The sequence below is a fragment of the Styela clava genome, chromosome 11 (assembly GCF_964204865.1).
Source record: "Styela clava chromosome 11, kaStyClav1.hap1.2, whole genome shotgun sequence".
Taxonomy (NCBI): Eukaryota; Metazoa; Chordata; class Ascidiacea; order Stolidobranchia; family Styelidae; genus Styela; species Styela clava.
Genome location: NC_135260.1, coordinates 15,322,466 through 15,346,014, shown reverse-complemented (window position 1 = coordinate 15,346,014; position 23,549 = coordinate 15,322,466). Strand labels below are relative to the sequence as shown.

The 23,549-nt window shown below is 37.8% G+C and overlaps 2 protein-coding genes across 3 annotated transcripts; both read right to left on the bottom strand.

Moving 5' to 3' along the window:
* Positions 1 to 353: 353 nt before the first annotated feature.
* On the bottom strand, positions 354 to 972 carry LOC120347474 (large ribosomal subunit protein eL20-like). The gene has a single exon (XM_039417471.2). The coding sequence runs from the start codon at positions 925 to 927 to the stop codon at positions 394 to 396; it is 534 nt and encodes a 177-aa protein (XP_039273405.1). The 5' UTR covers positions 928 to 972; the 3' UTR covers positions 354 to 393.
* Positions 973 to 14,574: 13,602 nt separating this feature from the next.
* LOC120347787 (uncharacterized) lies at positions 14,575 to 22,429 on the bottom strand. Of its 2 annotated transcripts, none has more exons than XM_039417877.2 (5): positions 21,627 to 22,429; positions 16,702 to 17,048; positions 16,118 to 16,570; positions 15,453 to 15,929; positions 14,575 to 15,129 (listed from the first exon to the last, which is right to left on the bottom strand). In XM_039417877.2, exons 1-5 carry the CDS (start codon positions 22,312 to 22,314, stop codon positions 14,944 to 14,946), a joined length of 2,151 nt encoding a protein of 716 aa, XP_039273811.2. In that variant the 5' UTR covers positions 22,315 to 22,429; the 3' UTR covers positions 14,575 to 14,943. The 2 variants fall into 2 exon arrangements, with proteins under 2 accessions (XP_039273811.2, XP_039273812.2); XM_039417878.2 differs by having other exon boundaries at positions 15,462 to 15,929.
* Positions 22,430 to 23,549: the final 1,120 nt, after the last annotated feature.

Here is a 23,549-nt window from a genome sequence, read left to right as displayed (position 1 = left end):
ATGAACAAAGGTAACCCAATGACATAATTTTCTAAGTGAGCACGTCGCTGTCGCTGAAACATCCATCCACTAACTTTTTTGCTATATCACCGAACCTATAACTGCAATTAGAGATCGACAAATCTGTTAAATCAATAAAACAACCGCAGTTCCGCTGGATTATGTTAGTGGCTAGCATGGGGGAATCAAAGTTACCATAAGACGGTACAGGATGTGTAGTACCAGGCTGTACAGCGGTATATCTGTATACACCCGATTAAAATGAGACCGTATTGCCAGCCTTCATACCTAAAAATAACCTGAACCTTTTATCTTCACCTCTATACTCTGTACGTAAACACAATATATAGACCACTCCTCTTTCAAATTTATTCCAACACCACGTTGCAAAGTTTAAAACAACATAGGTTTTCTTGTGGTGAAACGACGAGCATTTTGCTGTGATTTGCTTAGCACACGTCTAGGCATTGGAAACCGGATCTTGGAATCATGAAATTGCTTAACATTTGTTCTTCTGCACTTTGAAGCAGCAACTTCCTCCACTTTCATGATCTGGATAGAACCAGGTCGTGCTCTGTGACGAGCACCCATGTCTCTGTAACATTGGGTGACTGCACTTGCCACTTTGACATCTCTGTATTCCCTGTACATATTGTGAGAACCACTTCTAGAATCGTAACGCAGCCATATTCCAAAATTTTTCACTCGCCCTGGAGATTTCTCCGTCATTTTTGAGCATTGTAAAATTTCCCCAGCATTCTTCTTAATTTTCTTATAATAAGAAAGATAGTACCAGAATCTGCTCTTTGCGGCGATGTGGTCAGGAGCGAACAACCTCATACGAAACAGGGGAGGATTTTTTTCGGTCTCGCTGGGCAATTTTCGCCCAACAACCTTATATTCCCTAAGTTCTCCCTTCGCCTTCATGTCGACAGCTCAGGCAAGTTTCCGAAAAGACCGTGGTGTGTGCGATGCCTGGTAGTCTCAAATCAGCCCAGATCTACCAAGCGTGACAAAATGCATATATTTTTGAGAGTGTTTGAGGAGTCGGCGCTTTAAACTTGCTCACATGTTCAAATACATCATTTCTATTCAAAACAATGAACCACATGTCGCTTATAGGTACTGATAAAGAGAGAGAGGAAGAGTTTATTTCATTTTGTCAAACCAAGAAAACGATATATGCACACAATACACAAATATCAAATAAACAGATGTTTCGGTGCATGACTGGGAGGCAACGATACGACCTTTGGGGGTCATCAGGGTCAGTTGTGACCCAATTTAATTAAATAGGCATAAAAATAACAGGTTCGGTGTCAATATATCAATACCTCCCAGGTTTATTCACTATATACAATATTTACATGTATATTACTATTTTCTAATATGAAAGTGTTTTTTTAAATAACGGAATTATCCACATATCGAAATAAGTGTGGGCGGGCAAGATAACTTTTATACTTTTGAATGAATATAAGTTAAAAAATATCAAGCAGGATTATGAACATGTAATCATCGAAACAAATTTGATTTTGGTTTAAACATTAAGCATTTCTTTGGTCAGAGCCCTTCATGCAAGTGCTGTAGTAAATTGTAGACTTTGTATAATTTAAGATTCAATATAATCAATACAATCGATAACAAAATATCAAAACACATAAAATTGATAGAAGCGAAATGGGTGGGAAGGCAGGGCGAGATACCAATTATTTGGGTAACTTGTATTCTTATGGATGAAAACAGAACAAGCAGTATACACATTCTCGTGCAATATAATCACTTCTGGAGCAAAGGTGGGATCATCGAAACAAATCAGATTTTTAGTGTAAAATATACATTTCTCTGGTCTAGGCCATTCATGCAGATTTTGTAGACACACCAGTTCGCAAAGGGTTGGCTTAATATAGGAATAAATAGGATGCAACATTATATAACACTATGTGAAATGATTTTGAACACTTTAGATATAAATATTAATTAGAAGTGTTTTTTACACGGAACTTGAGCAATTCATTAGTCCAGGCCATTCATGCAAATTTTTGCAGTAATTAGTAATGGTTGGATTAATTTATCAAAGATTGAACAAGGAGCTCAATGAAGAAGTATTGAGATATAATTAACAGGTCGAAGCTTGATGAAAAAGAGCTATTAGCTTGACATATTAACTTGATAAAATATAAAATGAAGAATGTTGGGACTCTTTGATATTTAAATTTATGCTAGTCTATGGCGCAGTTTGCGATATCAATTTTTGAATAATGTAACTAAACTAAAAGTTCCCAAAAGACATAAACGTGTACACATTTGCAGTATGGCAAACAGATTGACTGAAAAAACCGCCATGTCTTGTCATATGATTAATCAGGCTCATCTCTTCACCCCGTCCCCAGGATGTGTATAAAATCCTAATCTTCCGTAGAGGCTGGCATGTTTACATTGCAAAAAACAATGTTATCAAATTTATTTCTGCGCTAGAAATTATCGATTTACAAATGCCAAGAAATAGTGTTTTTATACAAATCAATGTAATCGAAGCCACAAAGAATGTTTATCCTTTTTTAGCTCCACCGAAAACGCATTGCTGTTCAATATAATGAGAGGCTAAACCAATATTTCGATTACTCCCAATGTGCTCTACAAGTATGTCAACTCTTAAACTGATAAAAGTAAAAATATTACGAATAGTGCTCGTGAAAAATTATTGTTTACTTCACAGGAATGAAATTTGCCAATGGCGCTGAAATATTAAAGTCGAACAAAAACACCAACAAGAAACATTCCGATTGCTTATGGATTAAAAACAAATACAACAAACATGGTTGATGTAACCTAAAAGAATACAGGACAAATAAATTTAATTTATTACGTTATTCACCACTCAGTGATTGTTCATGAATTGATTGTGGGGGGAGATGTGATCAAATTTCCACTAATTCCGGAAATCCAAATATCAAGTATTCTTTTTTAAAACGAATAATTTGAAGAAATTTTATACCAACGAAGATGTTAACAATAGTGAGGTATTTTGCTGACGCCTTAGCTTTATAAAAATTTAAACTGGTCTGATGTTATTCATCTATGCAACATGCAAAATCGATATTTGATTCTTCAAGACTTGGGTTAATCCCTGTGCATTTCAAGTGAAACCATGCGTCGCAATCGTCACACAAAGCACATCTTTGCATTTATACACTTATTATCCTCGTCTGTTTTGCTATGCTTTACGCTTACCTCCGCCTTGTTCTGCTTCTTTTTCTTATTGCCTTCTACAACTTGCTTTTCGTTAATTTCTGTAACTTCCTCCAATCTATATTATTTTGCTTCTTCTCCTGAATTTTTCTCTTTTCCTACATTGATGATTCTAATTTGTTTAATGCATCGTCTGACAATAAATTGAAAGGCAGTTTCTTACGGACGGCTTTTTTCGTCGATTTCATTTTTACCGGCATTTCACGGAAAATTTCTTTTTTTGCCATTTTAGAACAATTCTTCTCTCTACAATAATTTCTAATATTTGTCTTTATTTGCTGCTCTTCCTCTCTTTTTATCTCTCGCTTCATAGCGTCCGAGATTATTTTGTTTGTATATATATTTTTATCAGTGGCGGCGCGTGGTCATTTTGACAACCGGGGCAAGCTACTGCGGGACCAAGTCACCCCTATCTACGGAGACAGGATGAGCGCTGTAAGTTCTCCCATCATTTTATGAGTATAAAAACCATTCCATCGGTAACAACCAATCGGCAAAAGCGACAATTTTTAACGATAAGAAAGTGTCTTTAAAACCGGTCCAAGTCAAGGGATTAATTTATATAGACATAGTTTATTTTGAAACCTCTTTCAAAAGGAAAGGCAATATTTACCCAGATAAATACAATGACATATTAACAGAAACTTCGGGAAAGCAGACAAAACCTAAAATAAGGTTTAAAACGTTACTATGAAGAAAGATAATGCAAAGATAAGGACATGCGTCGCTCACTCATAGATATATATGCTGCTGGACTTCTACTGCTTGAACATATATGCAACACGCCGCGGTTTCTTGGAAGCAAAATGCTCAATAACGCGCTGATTAAAGTCATGCATCCCAGAAATAACGTCTCTGTGAATGGATAAAACAGCCAAGGAATTTAATCTATCTTGCTTCATTGTGTTTCTGAGATACGGTTTAATACGCTTCAGCGTGCTGAATGTTCGCTCTGCGTCGGCGGAAGAAATAGGCGTCGTCAAAATGATGTCCAGAAATTTTGCAGACGCCGCAAAGGTAGTTAGTAGTTACTAGAGTGTTATCTATGAGGAACCCATAGAGCGCGCAAGTTGATGTGATGTTTAAAAAAAGTTTGATTGGTGTATATACATCGCAATTCATTTTCCAATTTACCCACGTTTATCATGGGGTAAAATTTGGAGACAGTAGCCAACAAATGGATGGGAAATTGACGTGCAAATTTTGAAAAAATTTTGGGGTTCATCAAAGAGAACGCGGCAAGGTGTTCAGTGCGCAGACGATCGCCTATTTGATTCACCAGAATGTCACAGCATTCCTTTGCAGACAAAATCAAACGCCGCGTTGTTTGCCCCCGGCGTAAAGAAGCACTCCGCGTGTCGTCGTATTTTATTGTTTCCCGGATACGAGATACAGCATCGCAGAGGTATGAAATACACGACTGCACAGACGCTCCATCTATTAGCCTTGACTGCAATGCGCCGTACAATACATCCACGTGATAGAATATTGTGGAGAAAAAATGAAAACTCACCATCTTCTAGCAGACGCTTTAGACCTGCCGCCTCCCTCACAGAGCGTTCGTCCCAAACCGGAGAGCTCTGAATGCCATTGAAACACTCAATGAGCTCATACCTAATTTCGGACACGCCCTGCACCACGCGTGATTGGAAGTTCCAAAGTGTTGGTGCACAAGCTGGGAGACGGCGGCTACATATCTGGCGAAGGAGGTCAGAGCGCTTCGGCGAAACGGAAAAAAATGAAGAAAACCCCGAAACATTTGCAAAAAATATACGAACGAGAGGGGTATCAAGACACATATTTTTATTAACGAGGTTAAATTGGTGTGCATAAATAACAATGTAAAAAATGCGCATGAGGAAAATCTTCTTTTATATAAACTTGAACACCATGTTTCGACCCACTCATGACTGCCGCGCCGTCATAAGTTTGAGCTATCAATTTTGACTTCGCGTTGTAAGGCTGTAACACTTCTTTCAGTACAGCCGATATCCCGCAAGCCGTGCGATCAACGATTGGTACAAAGCTGTGAAATCTCTCGGTAGGTTTACCATCTTTTACAAACCGAAAAATCACAGCCAGTTGGGAAACGCACGTGATGTCAGTTGTCTCGTCAGACTGAATCGAAAGGAACTGGCAATTCTCAATTTCCAGAGCCAAATGTTGTAAATAAATTTTATACATTGAGTCGAGCAAATCATTTTGGATATCCTTAGATGTCCCTTCGAAACAGTTGCGGCATCAAGATGATCTCTCAATACTGTATCTAGGGATGCGGTGTATTCCACCATATCCAAAAATACCCCTCTATTAGAAGAGCCAGCCCGTCCATCGTGCCCACGGAGGGACAGCTCGTGACAACCAATGAACTTCAAAACATCTATCAATCGACCGAGAACATGGCGGTTTTTCTCGACGTTTTGGTTGTGCCGACGAATAGAAACCGCGCGTCCTTCATCCAACTGTGCTGCAATATTAACATTTTCGAATGTTCGGTATTTTACTGCATTGTCCAGATGCTCCATAGAAGATTGATGATCCCTGGCAAGCTCGGAAAGATGTTTAAGATCTCTAAAACCAAATTTACACCAACGTGAGTCACGGGCGGTAGCAAAAAGTAGGCAATAAAAACAAAAAAGTGCATTTTTGTCCTCGCTGTAACACAACCATTCGTGTTTTTTATACCAAGTTTCTGCGCAGAATGTACGCCGACGCTTTCCTCCGTCATGGGATTGTTCCAGTGAAAACTTTTTTGGTTGATAAGGCCCAAGACGTTGTACCTCTAATTTTTGTTCCAGCGGCAGCTGCGAAAACGGAGTGCGAAGTAGTGCATCAACCTTATTCATTATGAGGTCCAAGGCTAAGAAATGCGAAGCCGGAAAGAAGTGAGGAGCTCAAAAGGAATGTGGAAAATCGAAAGCAAATGGACTAAAGGTCTAACTGATAAAGGTCTAACTGATTCAAATAGCGAAACAAGCGACAAAAACGAAGGCGAGGAAACTATGAACTCTTCAAGCAACCAACGAACGAGAAGGAATGCGTGAATATGGCAACACGTTGTTGTAAGAAACGTCGGCATTGTGTCGTCATAATTTCGGGGCTAGCCCCGATCGGCCCCGATGATTTAGTAAAAGAAACAGAAAACAAACGAGACAAACGCGGCGAGTGGAAGATAAAAGAGAGAATACGATATACAATGAGCAACCGGGGCAAAATCGGCGTCGCCCCGTCGACGTTCGGCGAAGGCTTTGCGAGCGAAAAATGAACCATGTCGGGAGAATATGGCTAGTGTAGACAGTCTGTGCAACCGATATTGAGGTATTTTTCGAATATTTTTTATTATACCGAAAAAACAACCGGGGCATTGCCCCGGTTGGCCCCATTGACGCGCCGCCACTGATTTTTATGTTTATAAACTGTTCTGATGACCCATATTCAATGCTGTTTTGTCGGATCTGGACTCCGACCACTCACTAAACGTGAGAGAAAAACTATGTCATTCGCTCTCCTTTCTCTGGCCGACGGGCTCCGGTCGGCGGCGTTCTGTTGTGTCCTTTGTTTTAAGTGTAAGGTTGCCGTATAATAAACCACAAATCCGGAATCTGAGTTTTCTGATTCATTCAGCACATAGTAGCAACATCTTTTAAAAAAACTGTGACATCTTCCATGCTATATGAAAGCCATCCTCGCTTATTTCACCTCTTTCATAGCGTTTTTTAAAATAAACTTTCTCTTTTGACGACGTATTCATTTCTATGGCGTCCAATGCTTTTCTGGACTTTGTTATCACGTGTGATAATTGAGAATATAATTCATTAGTTGGGGAGTAAAATACTGATCTGGATTTCTGGTGTTTAGGACGGGACTTGATGTTGAGCAACGATCTTGTTTAAGCCCCGAAGTTTATGGAATGTCCGTGGAAATGGCGGACCTCCGAGATGGAGAAACAGCAGGAACATTTGAAATGGTTGGAGACTGTGAAGACATTTTTTAAATATCGAATTGTTCAAGAGTTTGTGGATCGATAGAGTTGTTCAAAAAGTCTTCCATATTTATAGTAAGAAAGTTGGATTGAAATACAAGGGGCATAATTCTTCTGATGAGATTATCTATTCTTCTAATTGCTCAGGGGGCGTTATTTGAGGCTCTGGGTTTTGCTTTGCAGGACCTTCTATGACCTGGGTGATTATTGTGTGAAGCAACTGGTGGTTCCAGTTCATCATCTTCTGAACGATTGCGGTTTTCTGATGAGGAAAAAGTTTTGGCCGGTTGTGTGCGCGTATGATCTAACGCAGAGTCGGCCAACCTTTTTGGCCGACGGGCCATATTTAGTTTACTAATAACTAATTACTAATATTTAGTTAATTGCGCGGGCCACTTACCATGGTAATTATATTCTAGTTTTGCTACACTAACCAAAAGTTAATGAAAAAACAAACAAAACCCTCGCACTAAACTTTCTCAATAATAAGAACAATAAAAAAAAACGAAGATACAATAAAGTCAACCAAGTTTTTTCTACACGTATACATTTTAGAGTGAAGTTTGGCACTGTTTTTCGCTAACAAGTTTGTCAATATTCGCTGAAAAGGACGATGTAGCAATGCGAAGCGAATTTTCCATATGACTGTCAGAAATTAGTGATCTCAGAGGGGATTTGACATGGTTCATCTGTGAAAAAACTTGCTTGTACGAGTACGTGCTGCCAAATTATGAGGTCATTGAAACAGCCATTCTACCCAAGTGTGTAAGCCACCATTTATGTATTGATTTCTTCCAGTTGAGGATGGCACTCATGGCTCGTTTGAAAGGGCTAGCAGAGCCCATTTCAGGAAAATAAACAAATTGTTTGTATCAAATCTTCATATTAACTGCATCACTCGAAAAATAGAAGTTTTACTCAATTTTTTTTTCTTTCGAAAATACAGCGCGAGCCACTCGAAACTCCTCGACGGGCCACATGTGGCCCGCGGGACACGGGTTGGACGACCCTGACTAAGGCGTTTTGATTTACGTCCCTAATCATATTTTCAAACTCGGCAAACCAATTTCGTACTTTCTCTCCTGAACAGTACATGGCCCTGGCCAACTCCAATTCAGCAGTGGGGTAATTGGGTTTGTACATGGTGCTAAGCATTAGGAATAAGCTTGCAATGGTACCTCTCATTGCCATGCGCGGTTTCGCATACCGTGGTAGAAATCTTCGTGCGCGATGATTTCTCAACTTCTTGCCGTTGTAGGGGAGTTCAAGTAACTCCAAAACAAAATGCATGCATTCAGTAGTGGGATTTAGCCGGTTCGCACGGTTTAGTCTCACGAAATTTTATGAGATTAGCGAACCGGTTAGCATTACATGACTTTTTGTAACAGAACCGGCTGAAAAATATGACATTTGTGTGATGGAACCGGCTGACAAAAAATTTGAATCATACCACTGCATGCATCTGAAATCTATAAATGGTTAGCTAGACGGAGATTGGTAACAGGTTGAGAGGTCGTGGTTCATCGTATGGCTCAGAAATGTCAACTTTTTTCTTCTGAGGGATATATAAAAAAATTAAATTCTTTAATTCAATCTACCCTATTGCACATTTATTCTAAGCATACAAATTTGAAGTTATTTATAAAACAAACCTCCGATTTTGTTAGACCAGGTCCTCAGCGCCATCTGCTTCACCCAGTCACTTAGATCTTTCTCCTATTTGTCGGTTAACATTGTTTTTGGACCCCGTTTGGGCATTTCACTCAATGGTCTTTTTCCTAATAAATTGATAAAAATTTTGTCTCAAATTGTATTTGAGGATACTGGTCAGATGTTATGTATGTTTACCTGTTATTCGATCTAAAATGTTAGCCTGTAGTATTCCATATCGTATAGCGCTTGGGTTCGCGAACCCCCAGAGGTTCAAAGGTAGATTTCCAGGGGAGCTTGGATGGTAGTTGAGTTTTCACGTGTTGCTATTTTTTAATGTCTTTTACTACCAGAAGAAAATGCGTGCCGATTGAATGAAACTCAGCGTAGATTTTCCTTGGTCTTGCGTTGTTGTGACGCAAAAATGTAGAAATCCACGGCTTTGCAGCCAAAATGTGAAATCTCAAAAGACAATATGCTGCAAGCATTGCAGGAGAGATTTTAGGAATTCATTAGTTAGGTGGAGGACAAGAGCAATAACATCAACACGAAGATTGAATTTAGTTACAGCAGGTATGGTAGCAAAAAAAAACGCTCCTGGAATTGAGAAACTTATTCGCAATGGACAGGGACAGCCTTCACACTAATGTTCTGTATAGTTATAGATGAAATATATACTTTTATTAATATCCGTTACAATACAATTTAAAAATTGCTAGTCAATATATATATTACAACTTTGTTCGGTGTCTGACTACTGGGGGTTCGGGTTGATTGTTTCATGACTAGGGGGTACTTTACAGAAAAAAGTTTGAAAAACTCTGATCTCGCGTCTTGCCGTTGACTCATGCGGTTGCTAATCACGGTTACTGCACTATTGAAAGTGGAAATCGCGTGCGCCCTTTTTCACGCGTGGAATTGGCAATAAAGATGAAGACTCATTACTCCACAGACGACGAGGAGTGAATATAAGCTGTTCCCACTCCAATTTTCACAGCTCTATCTCTATTTTATCTCCCCGTATGCCTCAGTTTCTTCTGAAATAAAGAAACGAAGTTTCCCGACCACTAGTGGCATTTTGACCCAGAAAAATCTCATTTTTTGATGAAATTTGACGAGAAGCGAGCTGTGGGTAGTCGAGTAGATATGGATCGCGTATGTCGAGCGGGAATCTATCACTGTTTCTAGATTGACCAAAACAGTAGCGATCGGGGTAAAGACTAACGACAATTAAGTTATTTGATTTACAACAATTTTTGGAAACATAACATTGGTATATTTTGAACCATTTTTCTCCGTCCTCAAAACAAATAAAATGTCATCAGGATTGTGGGCAATTGGAAAAAAACTCACAAAACGGTTATCCAGTCACAAGATAGCGTATACATTTTATTTTACGCACAGCGCAGAGTGCCAACGTAAACAGTTTCACTCCAGTTGTCCCAGGAGCCTTTGGGCTTTGGTGCCTTCACAGAGTGTTGCTGCCTCTCTTGTTGGCAAATGATCATTTGAAAATATGCAGGAAGTCGTGGTTTTACCGATATGAATTTCAAATTGAGGGATGCAACTTGTAACGGGATCAGCTCTAATTAACACTTTGTATACCATTTGGGTGTTTTTTCGGCATATATTGCTTCAAGGAAGTTTTTCTGTTAACAATATCATCATGACATAAAGTGTTTATATTTATCCTGAAATTTCCTATGGAGATAATATAGGATATATATATAGTATATACCAATTGAATGGCATTTTGTAATTTATTGCACCCAAGCTAGCAATGGCCAATAGCCGTTTCATTATCGTTGCAGTGCAGTGCAGTGCAGCGCGAAACCTGTTTTTCTTTGGCGGCTGGCGCATTGTGCACTTGATTACCGTACTCTGCGTGTTTCGCAGGTTTGAATCCCGTGGCGATAATCATATGCGAGAGGTTGCTGGACTACTACGCTCAAAGAGTAGTTTATATTTTTTACGTAACAGAACTTATCGTGAGACACGTTTAGACTAAATTATATTATACCCTGACAATTTAGTAAACAGCTACTCGTTTAACGAACCTACAATTTAATTATAATTAGACAAATGGCAACACGCAGAAATGTTGATGATGAGTGTATGGGGTCAATGGCGCAGCCAATATTCAAATGGATCTCCTTGAGATACAATGCAATGAAGAAATAAAATTCATATTCTATTCGATATATGTAGTACTGCTTGATTTTTATAAAAATGGATCATTTTAAAGAAATGCTCCATCAAAATTTGACAAACAATGCGAAAAAATTCACTACGATGTTTGGAAATACATATGTGTGCGAACAATTATTCCCAAAAATTAACATTCCGAAGAACAAGCAGAGAGCTTGGATCAGTGATGCCCATTAAGAAAATGTTACAATCTTAGCATCATTCATTGTGCTGCCGATGTCGAAAAGCTATCACGCGTGACAGTGTCACACTAAATGTCATTTGTCATTTTTTTTCTTTTAATAAAACGACTGAGCCTGGTTCATGAATAGCCGCAGTCTTTGCGCGCTGTTCTGTTTTCAACTTTCAAAAAATATGTGACTTGCAACCCCTAATTTTGACCCGCGACAAAAAGTTGCCGACCCCTGGGATGTAGCCGATGGTCGGTTACGGCTTCCCACGCTATCTGTGAATCTGAAACAAATAAATGGCTGAATAATTTATGGACTGATAACCGGACTGGAGGCCGTGGTACATGATGAGGAATCGAAGATGAATTTTAGCGAAGATCGTTTCGATGTATTTGGGGCAAGTCATCAGGCAAGTAACCGGCGTAATTTTTGAGGAGGTAGAAACCCGGATTCTTTTATTTTCGACTTCTTATATGGTGGAAAAGGGGTTTTCAGATGTGACACTATTGCTATCACAACAACGAAATCGTCTTTCCGTCAGTAAACGGGGTGATTTGAGATTGTGCTTAGCGGAAATGTCACCAAATATTAAAAAAACTCTAAAGAGACCATCAAGCTCATCTATCTCATCAAAAACACTATGAACTATGATTTGTCTTCTTGTTTATTTAGTCTGTAATATATTCGTTTCTGATTTTACATTTTTTTGTAAAAACATTGTATAAATACTGTAGGGGAGCGATGGTACAAAAAAGTTTTGGAACCACTGGTTTAAACCTTAAAGTTTAAACTAACAAAACGACAAGAACACTTTCAATAAAAAATTTCTGAGGTGAATTGTCAGTTTTGAAACATATAGACATGTGCTGGATCACCATCACCAGTATCGCCAAAGGAGTCACCATTAAACCCTAAATCACTCGGATGATCAGGTTAATCCACATTTTTTTTCATCTCTTCCTCTAAACTAAAGCCTCAGAAATGAAAGCTTTTTTTATTTTACAAATCAGGCCAACATATCTGGTGTCCAGCACAATGCCTTCATGCCCAGACTTGAAAGAGATATTTGTGTACGAGGTTTCGTCCGGAAACCCCGTAAGGAGATCAGAATTGGAGCTTCGATGGGCATTGATACGGTTATGGTGCTCTTAGTAGTTCGTCTTTGCCCACCTGGGAACGAAAGAAAGCTCTCCTGGCAACTGGCATTTGGGTTGTCAGTTGCCGCAAAGGTCAGGAACCAAGTTACCTTGCGACCGCTGATTTGCGTCGACGCGTTGTTCTTGAGGACGTCCATCATTGCTGCAAAATCCAGGTAATGGTCATTCCTTAGGAAGAGGGTCCGAGGTCAAGATGTTGCACTTGAATCTTCTTCTGTTGCAGGAGTCGAGAAGGCGACGGCGCAGTTCATCTTCTTCTTCGTCATCTGATGAATCCTTTCGCTATCAAAAGCCTAATCCTGGTGAAGAGGCTGCCTTAATCAAATAGGGAATAATAGAAGCTTTTTACTGAACATATCGATTCATAAATACCGTCTTGCCTATGACACGCTACAAATATTCCAAATGTATTATTCGCTGTCCTAATAAGGATGTCATTCAAGACAGGATGCGATGCAGGTAAGACGCGATGATAGTATCGAAATTAACAACTCCATTAGTGGAATTTGCCATGGAAAAAAATGGACGAAAAATGTTAGGAATGGTTTACAGATACACTTAAAATTTGGGGAAACGAAAAAACGGGTTTCGAATAAATTGGGCTACTTTGGCATCGTTGTACCTGGTGGCTACCTGTCATTACAATTTTAAAAATCCATCGGTCATATATTTTATAGTGAACTGCGTTGCACCTTGAAGCCTAAATTACAGCACATTACTTACTTCATAATCAAGAATTTTATGTGAAGACATTTGGAATTTATTTATTACTTTGTTGACACACTGCTCTTCGATTGTTTACCTCAATCAAGTTATTGTTTTGCTTCGAATGTGCCCGGTGTTAACAAATCACAGATGTTGCAAACTACAGACCCAACATGCCCGCTTCGACATAACATTTTTAAACTGAAACTATGTTTACAGTGTGTTCTTCGCCCGAACAATACACGTTTGTGTGTTCATTAGCTTTATAGATATATATTTATATATATATATATATATATACATATATGTGTGTGTGTGTGTGTGTAACATGGGTAGACTGGCACATGTATTTTTACGTGCTTTGACCCTTATTAGAGGTTTTGTTAGTTTTCCCAATATTTCTGTGTACTCTGTGTGTGTTGTTATGTTATGCGTATGTTTTTGTGGGGAAATAAAATTAACTTACGATAGAAATCACCAGTCAGTAATTTTCTACAATCTCTATCACCTCTGAAACTTTCATAAAACTGATAAGTCCCAACGACACGCTGAAGCGAAACTGAGGAGCTCTGCAAAATATGAAAAATAATGCTTACTCACGATATCTCTCGAAAGTCGATGAAAAAATAACGGTCGAAAGGTGGTCGATGCGCATGCGTCGTTACCCATTCTAAAATTACCAGAAAAGCCGCTAGGGGCACTATTGTTCTGATGGCCATAAAACGCAATACCAGCATTCTCACACTTACGAGGTAGTCGGTAAAATTTTGTAAATTAAGCTACTTGCCTGAGCTGATCGTCACACTTGAAATATTACCAAATGTTCATAACAGAATTTTTAATTACCAAAATATTTTGGTTCCCAGGGTATTTGAATTTTTTTTAGTTTTCCAAAAAGAGGGTCACCTTAGCCATCAACTGGCATTCCAAGTTGTTGTTTTGTGAACACCCATGAGCGTCCAACTAAGCCTTTTCTTTTATGGAAGTAAACATAAACGATGCATTTATTTTTATTTTTTTGTTGTTTATGTATAGAAAATAATCAATTGTTTGATTAATAAAACACAAAAAAATGAAAAAAAAATATAAAGTAAATTACTTGTGAACTTGAAAAATCAAGTAGATCATATAAAAATATTGATAGCACGACGAGTTATTTTGCAAGATTTTGTTAACAATTGAAAATCACTTTGTTTAAAGGAACCAAAATTACATGGTTGAATAGAATCTTTTTAGTTTTCTGAGTAATGCGTATTAAGTAAAAATTAGGTAAACCACGATACATTTTGCTTGATTCTTATATTCAGCTAATCCGTGTATTTTACGTATGTTACAAGAAGTACACCTTTGAAAACCATTGAAAATTTAATCATTTCAGTCACACCGGGGAAACCATATGGGCAAAATCAATTATTTCTTTCAAAAGAATGTAAACTGCAACAACACTCGATTTAAAAAGTCGCAACAACAAATACTTTTGTTGTTGTATATGCTGTATTTTGGAAAACACATTTGCATTAAGAAATAGAAAAACTCAACAGAAACGTTTTAAACAAATTTTTTAATATAAAAAATAGTAAAATTGGTAAACGCTTCAATACATGAACAATTTTTAGAGTGTTCCTCGCCGAAGTAAAATTGAAGAAGAGGGGTTGCATCGCATCCAATTGGTGTTTGTGAAGCGTTCGAATACGTACGCTTGTTTCCCACGACAAGTCCCAGTTTGTTGGTTCGTGATTTTAACGCCTCATCCAGCGAACCTTTATCTGCCCGGGTCCCGGTTCATAATTATTATTATTATCAAATGAGGACACCAAGCTCATTTACAGGCACATGTCTCCACTGACATATTAGTGTAAACTCTCAACACGACATTGCTATTTTCATCGAAAAACAAAACGGAAAGCGGCATAAGTTTGTCTGGAGCACAACAAGGCTCTGGAACTGTAGCCCCAGCCAGTCTCGCAATTGCTTGGACTATCGCGTGATTCGTTGTTCCAGTTTTCTGTAGTAAAACATAAAGGTATTATTAATTTTAAATATGCAACTGAATGAGTGCCTATTTTTTCGAATTAATTATGGATATGCTAAAAGATACCTCATGGAAAAACAAATAAACTAAAATTTGTATTTTTGGACGTCAAAGATGTTCGGATCAACAACAAAAATAACTTATATTCGCTCAAAGAACGCTTGCACGATGTCACGTAGCTAGTTTCACTCGTCATCTTATATCGGAAATTATAGTAAAATACCACAAGGGGTGTATGTATTATTGCCATTACAAAATGATTGTACTTTATTGCCAAGAATCTATAATTGAGTTACCTTCCCCACCTGCATATTCGATATTTCACAACGACCGCTGCAGTAATACGCTTCAAATGTTGTTGGCGAAATGATCCAATCCGACCAACCGATCGAAGCAAAATCAACATTCATTGACTTTCTTCCACAGTCTTCGTCCCGTTCTACTGCCGATGGATGAAGCGGAACTTTCTTTTGCTTTTTCCGTCCCTTGCTGGACTTTTTACAGCCACGCTTTCCTTTCTTTTTTCCGTCATTGCACTTTTGATTTCTCCTCCGCTTTCTACCCGACTTTTCATTGGAAATGATATTTTTAATTTTTGTTACATTTTTACCCTTGCGATTTTCGGATTTTGTTTCACTATCATATTTTTCTACCACTTGGGGTGTAGTTTTTTGCATCCTCCGAGTGGAGCCATGGTTGTTTTCGTCATATTCGTCCACAAAACGGTTATCGACTTCATCCTTGGCTATATCCTGGGGTTCAGAACGCCGAACCTGCAAAGAATTTTTTGTTTTATGAACAGATACATTTCCAACGATATAGCGGAAGTAAATCTTGGCATTTTACAGGTCGTTCGCGACTTCGCTGAGTGCGCGTGATCACGCTTCAAGCAAATACTGTTAAAAAAGTATATATTCATATATGCATTTTTGTGTATACTGAATCCAAGTAATATACTTACCCTTTTTTTAAATAGATTTGTCATATTTTCCAGTCTTCTCCATATAATGGAAGGCGCGAGTGACGGGGTGTCCTTTACAAGGGCTGTTCTAGAATCGTTGCAGTATATGATCAAAATCGGCGTTTCCGGGCTGTGATCAAAATTTACGTCGAACCATTGCTCTTTTAAAGAGGAACCAGAAGAATCTAAGTTGTATTTTGCTCTGTTACTGCTTCTCTTCAGTCTCTCATTTTCGCTGATCATGAATTGTAAAGGCAAATCATCGCCGGCGCTTTCTTTCTCAGTGTGCCGAATTTGACGCGATAAACTTTCATCCGGTCTATTCTCAAATCTCACAATCAGAAAATGATTTCGGTCTCTTGCCTGTGTTGCAAGTCGAAGCAGGTTACGGGCTGACCAGGATGCAACTGCATCAAAATTCAATGCAGTGGTGTTTCCTATTCGATGAAAAATCTGAAAAAAAATTGAATTTAAGACAAATAAAAATTTTTGCCAATGATAGGCCCACTTATTTACACTGTATTCAAAATGTATTTCATCCAAATATGTAAGTCATAACACCTACTAGTAACCCACAAACGTACCTTGGATGATACGCTACAATCAAGCCCATCCGCACAATCGTTTGAGTCGATTTTGTAAACACCAACGACGATATTCAAGTTCTGAAGTGATGTTTCGTTCTGAGTGTTTTCGATATTATGTTGATTCATGAACATTGCTGATCTGGTCATGCCATCTAAACGAATTTCAGCTCGAACCAAAGTTTCGGGTCTCGGAATAGAGCTAAGATTGAATAGGAACACAGGAAATGGCGATTCATATCGTTGAGTCTCCGTTGTCTGTTTGCTGCCGTCAGTGGCGCCTGTGTTGGCTTGAACTGGTTTTATAGTCACGGCCTTTCGTATTTTTGAACGTTCGCTTGGATCGGCTGAAATAGAAAGTAAAGCACAACATTAATAGTAGAAATTAGAAGCATATTTATACAGTTTAGACTTTAACGGCATTTATTTTTGAACGATATGTCAGATATGCGCAATAAAATATTAATACATTTTCTCTCCTCTTCGCAAATTGGTGCTCAAGAGCTGGTCAAAACCCAGGATAAAAGCAGCGATTATTGGTAGCGAGTTTGTCAAGATAAATTTGTTGACCGCGAGAATCGGACTAAGTAAGGGTCGCAATACGGTATGATTGATCATGTTTTGATGGCACAAATATAATTATTTCTGACAATGAAATGTCCGTGAACCAGCGTGACAGATAGCCGGAGGGTGGACTTAGTTGTATTTTGATGCATCTGATCAAAATACAGTTTTTTCATATTGATAACTAAACAGGTGGCCAAGATCGTGCCACTAAGAAAAACAATTTCTGTCGAAATTAAAGTGATAAAATATGGCATAACATAAATTGTTTTTATGACTTGATGTCGCAACCCGTCGTAGGTCACCACTTCAAGTACGGCATGCACAGGTGGTCTATCATTCGTCTTATGGATTTTAATCTTTGAATTAGATTTTGATTTTAATCTGACAAGGAGAATTCGTTTTGATATGGTGATCCTATTTGTTTTAGTTTCGAGTTTTAGAACGATATCTAACCAGTTTTTTTTTTTACATTTTAATAGTTCGATTGCTAAGAATGCTATGCATCCAGCTGTTTTGTACGTTCCACAATAATTTCCAATTATGTCAGTATAAATAGTAAATCCTGGACTAACACCACATAAGGAACATTCTATACACACACACATGAGGCTAATATACCAATATAAAACTTGTTTGGTGCCATAGCAAAGCAGGCTATACCGCAATTTGTTTTCTACCTGAAATAATGATTAAAATAACTTCATTTTAATCGCCGCGGACTGCTCGTCTTCATTCGTTATTTTGTGGAAATCATTTGACATTTTGCTTGATTTATCTTTGATTCGTTATTTACATACCAACTACAGAATCGTAAATCGTAGTGAGAAGCAGTACAAATTTGAACAGTTCAACGTGTTTTAGAATAAAATTATGAATATATTTGATTTTGGCTTCAAACCATTTGGTCTCTTCGTCTGTACCCTTCATTTTTGTGGTCTATAAAATTTAGTTAACATTGGCGATATCGACTGTTCATATGGAAAACAGGTGGGATCGAGGTTCACTAACGATGCAAGGTTGTCGAAATCATAAGTGATTAACGACAAAATGCATATTTCCCGTTCACTATACTTAACAGGAAACGATATAGAAAAACAACAATTTGTAAAAAAAGCTGTCTGGGTGAATTTGCCCGGACAGATTTGGCAAACGCATACTGAATTCTACAAACAGATCTGAGATTGTCGTAGAAATATAGTTTATATCCCGAATCAATTATTTCTAAGCCTTCATTTCTATAATTTCTCATCAACAAGCGGCAAGGTAGATGAACAAAAATGCAATGAGCACCAGTTGTTAATACGCTCTAAATTGTATATATAGATTAATGGACAAGTGCAAATGAGGGTAACACCAGTACTTTGGCTTTCACGCCTGCGGATTAATCACCGTAAATGTTATCCGGACAATTGGTAAATGAATGTTTGCTCACGCTTCAAATTTTGGTGTGGACTGATAGTTTCATCAGCATGTCGACAAATAACCCCCGTACGGATCATTACTTGAGTTTCTAAGTTGATCGTGACGGATTTCGTATGGTCGATCGCAGCTTTGGGTCGCAGGTGGCGAAATTAATATGCGTTAGCGATCCACGGGTGTCAAAAACAAAGATAAAAATTATCATCGTTACTGGTGAAACTAAATTTGAAAGCTGTTTGTAAAATACAAAAACGTATCGCTGAAACCGAATGAAACAGAAATTTCATAGATTCAGAGTTCGAAAGAAGAAATTACACTGAAATTTGTACTCTGTCCAAAACACTAATTTCAGTAACACATATGAAAATGTATCGACCAACTCGTACTAATGCCTATCACAAATAGAATTGTGAAATATTTTCCATTGAAATGCGCCTAGATATTTAAGAATACTGGCAGATTTTGTTTGTCCTAAAAATTAATAATTCCCAAAATCACTTTATGAATTTGCTGACGAGTAAAAGATAAGTAGTTGAAGCATATAAGAAATTTTCGAATATGTGGGAAAGCTGACCCGATAAAGCAATGCTTTTTTCAAACTTGAAAACATAAATTTAACATACCATAATATTGAGCGTTATTTTGTTGCACATTTTTTCACAAATTATTTCCAAACCACGACCAGAAGAAGCAAGCACGGATGAAATATAAATAACTATATTAAAATGAGTCCCATCGCCATATGTGTGAAGGTGTTATGTACTCATACAAACTTTGCATTTTATCATTTATGGCGTATTGTGATGCCGATTATTTGGCTTAAAATTCAGAACGTCTTAATGCCGTTTTAATACTCCATTTTTCTTTTCGTTCAATTCTCTCGCACACCTGTTCGTGAGGTACTCATCATCGATAACCGCAAGATTATTATTTCAACTTTTTCAAGGAGATTAAAAAAGCCGAAGATAATCCGCAAGTTAGAAACCGCGGTCTTAGTCGTGTACCGAGTTAGAATATAGAAGGTAACTACATATGGCAAATCTATAATATACATATTTATTAATATTATCACAAGCCTACGTTTTCATATTCTTTCATATACGGAAATTGTGTTTTCGTGAAGCGTATACACGCACATAAGTGTTTACAGTTTATTCAAAATGTCACAAATGCAGTTTTGCTAATTCTAGGACGAAAAATACTTTCGCTAAAAGGACGACATTGAGGTTGGTGGCAACAAATAGTATGGTAAAGCATAAACATTGTGTTTGCGAGTATTTTCAAAAAACAAGTTTGAAATTTTTGCCAAGATCATTCAAACATGGGGCGCGGATAAACAGTTTCAGTTTCATCACAGAATATCAACAGATATTTTATGATCGATGATAATTTAGTAATCCAATTTTCGTTAAATTGTCACCATCGCACCTGGACACATAATCATCTTTGGTGACGTAAACCGACCTGAAGTAAAATCAATCTTTTGATCTTTGACTTTTGAATTGACGAAAAATATTGTGCCAGAGAATTAATATTCGTCGATGAAATTTCGCCCATTTTGGTTCGCATTCTCGTAATCCAATTATATTTTCAATTTATTCATGGGCTATATTCGGAATGAATAGTATCAAAGCAGTTCATATGTGGCTCTTATATGATAATATATCACGCGAAGATCATTCATACCTTGACAAGACTCAACTCAGAAGACTGATTGACGGCACACGCTCCAAAACGCAAGAACACCTGTTCGATGATCGCCCAGTTTTCTCTTATTAATTCAGAATTTTTTGGATTCCAAATTTGGGGTAAATAACGCCACGCTTCTAGCTCACTGTTTTGCAAACATTTCGTGGCTCTCGGAAAGCAATGAGGTGTGAAAACAAATTCAAGCCTCATTGAATTGATAAGATCGGGTACTTAGATACTACCGGCGGCGGATTTTTGCTTCTGTTGCCGCTAAAGGCGAATCTGTTTTACGACGATATTAAAATCCTCAACAGAACTCGTATACAAATTGGACAATAAGTTCATCGCGCGATATGAGAGCATATAAAATCAATTGAACATTTGAATACATTTATATTTTATGTGTCTTTTTGCAAAAAAAAAATGAGCATCGTAAAAATACATGATCTGTAAATGCTATTGCCGACATCAGACCTGCGTAACATAAAACATAAGTATATGTCAATGTTGTTTGTGATGTCACTTTGCGGTGAAGATCGCGGCAGGGTCAAAATTAGATATTTTTATTCGACCACACCTTTTCTCATTCACCTGCGTTCATCTGCGCACTTTCGATAGGATGTGGCTAACCCCACCAATCCCAATTGCTGTCATATACAGTCTGTGGGCCTTGGAAGATATTTAGTTTTTGAACGACATCTGGCTTGAGTTTAGGTACCACTCAGTGAGGAATTAAGGTTTTGAGCACTGAATGAGAGGTTACAATCATATGTTAAATATACACCTTTGTAAACAGATAGGGGTGTAACCTAACTATTGAAATGGTGCTAAATATATATATAATATAGCAAGTGAAGATACTTATTACTGTCCTTCACAAAATAATCAAAGAGCAAAGTTGATGGATTGGGCTATAGTGAATGTTTATTACCATTTTATTTTTATTTTTTCGTAAATCAAATACCTGATCATAAATTTCTATACCATAAAACGTATGAGTATGATTGATTTTAGAGGAAGAATCCATTACTCGAAAACTTATCTGATAGCAGAAAATAAATGTGGGAGTCGATTCAATATTGACAACCTTTTACCTAATACGTTATCGTGTAAGAAACCGCCAATGTCATTCCATTCACGGTTGAAACTTGTCTCTGTTATCCAATATCTACTCGGGTCCCGCGAAAAATTGATTCCGCTGCGTTTTTTGTACACAGCAAAGTTTAAAAAAAACAAGACATATCACCCACCTGGAGATGGGAAAAAGCTTCGGACGGTATTTCCTTGCGATATAGAATGCAACATCATCAAGTTGTTATCTCGTGAATATGTTCTGTACAACTCTAACATGAAATCCGGAGGTTGCGGCATCATATCTTCATTTTGGTCTAACCAGGACGACTTGATATCTTTTTTGTTCACATAGTCGGTATGGGAATCGGTCAAATCAAGATCGACGTATGCAGTACGTGGTTTCGCGTCGACAGGAGGCAATGTGGTTACTGGGATGTGGTCAAATCCAAACATATGTCTCATTGTATTTCGAAGAACTTCGTTGATGTCCGTTTCCCCACCTCTGTTTAGTTCATTATCTTTTCGTTTTCTGCCATTCCTTTTATTTCCTTTCTCACGTCGACCATGTTTAGATTTTTTCCGTTGTCGGTCTTTACGTCTCTGTACTGATCTCTGATTAGCATCTGTACTGGGATTTATTTGTGAGATAGGACTTGTTTCGATGAGAGATACACGTGAGGTAGCATTGCTAGTACGAATATTTTGATGTTCTGAAACTGAGAGTTCGTTTGAGTCCTTATGAAGCCTTCTTCCCTCTTTTCTTGTGTTTAATTCCCCATATGTCGTACCAAATAAAATAACGCAAATGCAAATCAAAAATAATATCGCAGGACTGCGTATGCTATGCGCACGTATCCCCTTCATTGTGCTGTTGTCCGTAGGAAATTCGAATATATAAGTATCCAAAATATTTTAATCAGTGAAATATTCTCCAAAAGTAAGAAAAGTATAGCATACTAAACTGTAAAAAAGTTGCTCATCATTAAAAATGTGGTAGGTTAAAAAAACTCAACAGTATTGTATTAAAACTACCCTTACGACTTTTTGAAGTTACTAATTAAATTTGCAACAGGGACTGACCACTGACTGATTTATTGTATTCATTTTCCGTGAAATATTTTACATTTAGTTTTTAGTATATTACTATCCAGATTTGATTTATTCACCATTATTTTATTTTTGGATTTCTGACCATACAGTGATCCATGCTAAGCTAAACTTCAATAGCGGTATTGCAATCAGTATTTCCTTTCTTGACGCAATAATGTTCTTATGTGCTCTAAAGTTATTGCTAAATACACACATTTTGCCTCCACGATGAACATATTACCTCTTTCATGCAATCTCGACTTGGCAATTTCGTTACTCAATCTGCGTTGTATAAATCATTGCCACATTCGACAAACACACTACCTCGTCAAATTGTTTGATCTGTTTTTAAAGGCTGACTTGTTCTGAACATATCTCAGCCGTAAATGGTGCTCGTTCGTACAGGTGCCTCGTAAACATTACAACAGCATCATTCTGAACTGTTTTTCGTATCGCAGGCTCGACGATACTTCTTCTTTTCCCGCAACACTAAGATCTCTTTTTCGTCGGTGATGAAGAATTTGGCCTGGTATTTATAGTGCCCTGCCGAGTATGGCAATTGAATGAAGCACTAGTGAACTGATAGAGCTAACTCCGTCCCGTAATATATTCGGGAATGGCATGTAATACGGCTATTTGATTCTTCATGTACCACAATTAGGAAGTCCTTGACCTACAATCGAGACAATATCCCATTATCCGAGTAAGCTATTATCACACAGCGTTCACACATTACAAGTTGTAATTAGACAAGCGTGCGGTCACGGTTCTTCCATTGATAAATCCGTGCACTTTAAAAATGCGACTGTTCCCATGCCCGGTCAAGGCGAACTAGCGTCATAACACCTGTAAGAATGCACGAAAGTTTAGACCTCTACCGAATTAATGATTCTGTTTGTAGAAAAAAGCTAATATTTGAAGGGAGAGATTACAATGGGCTCACATTATAACCACATTTCTCGCTTCGCGTTTTCTAATATATTTAGCAGCATTCAAAAGTTTATAGCAAT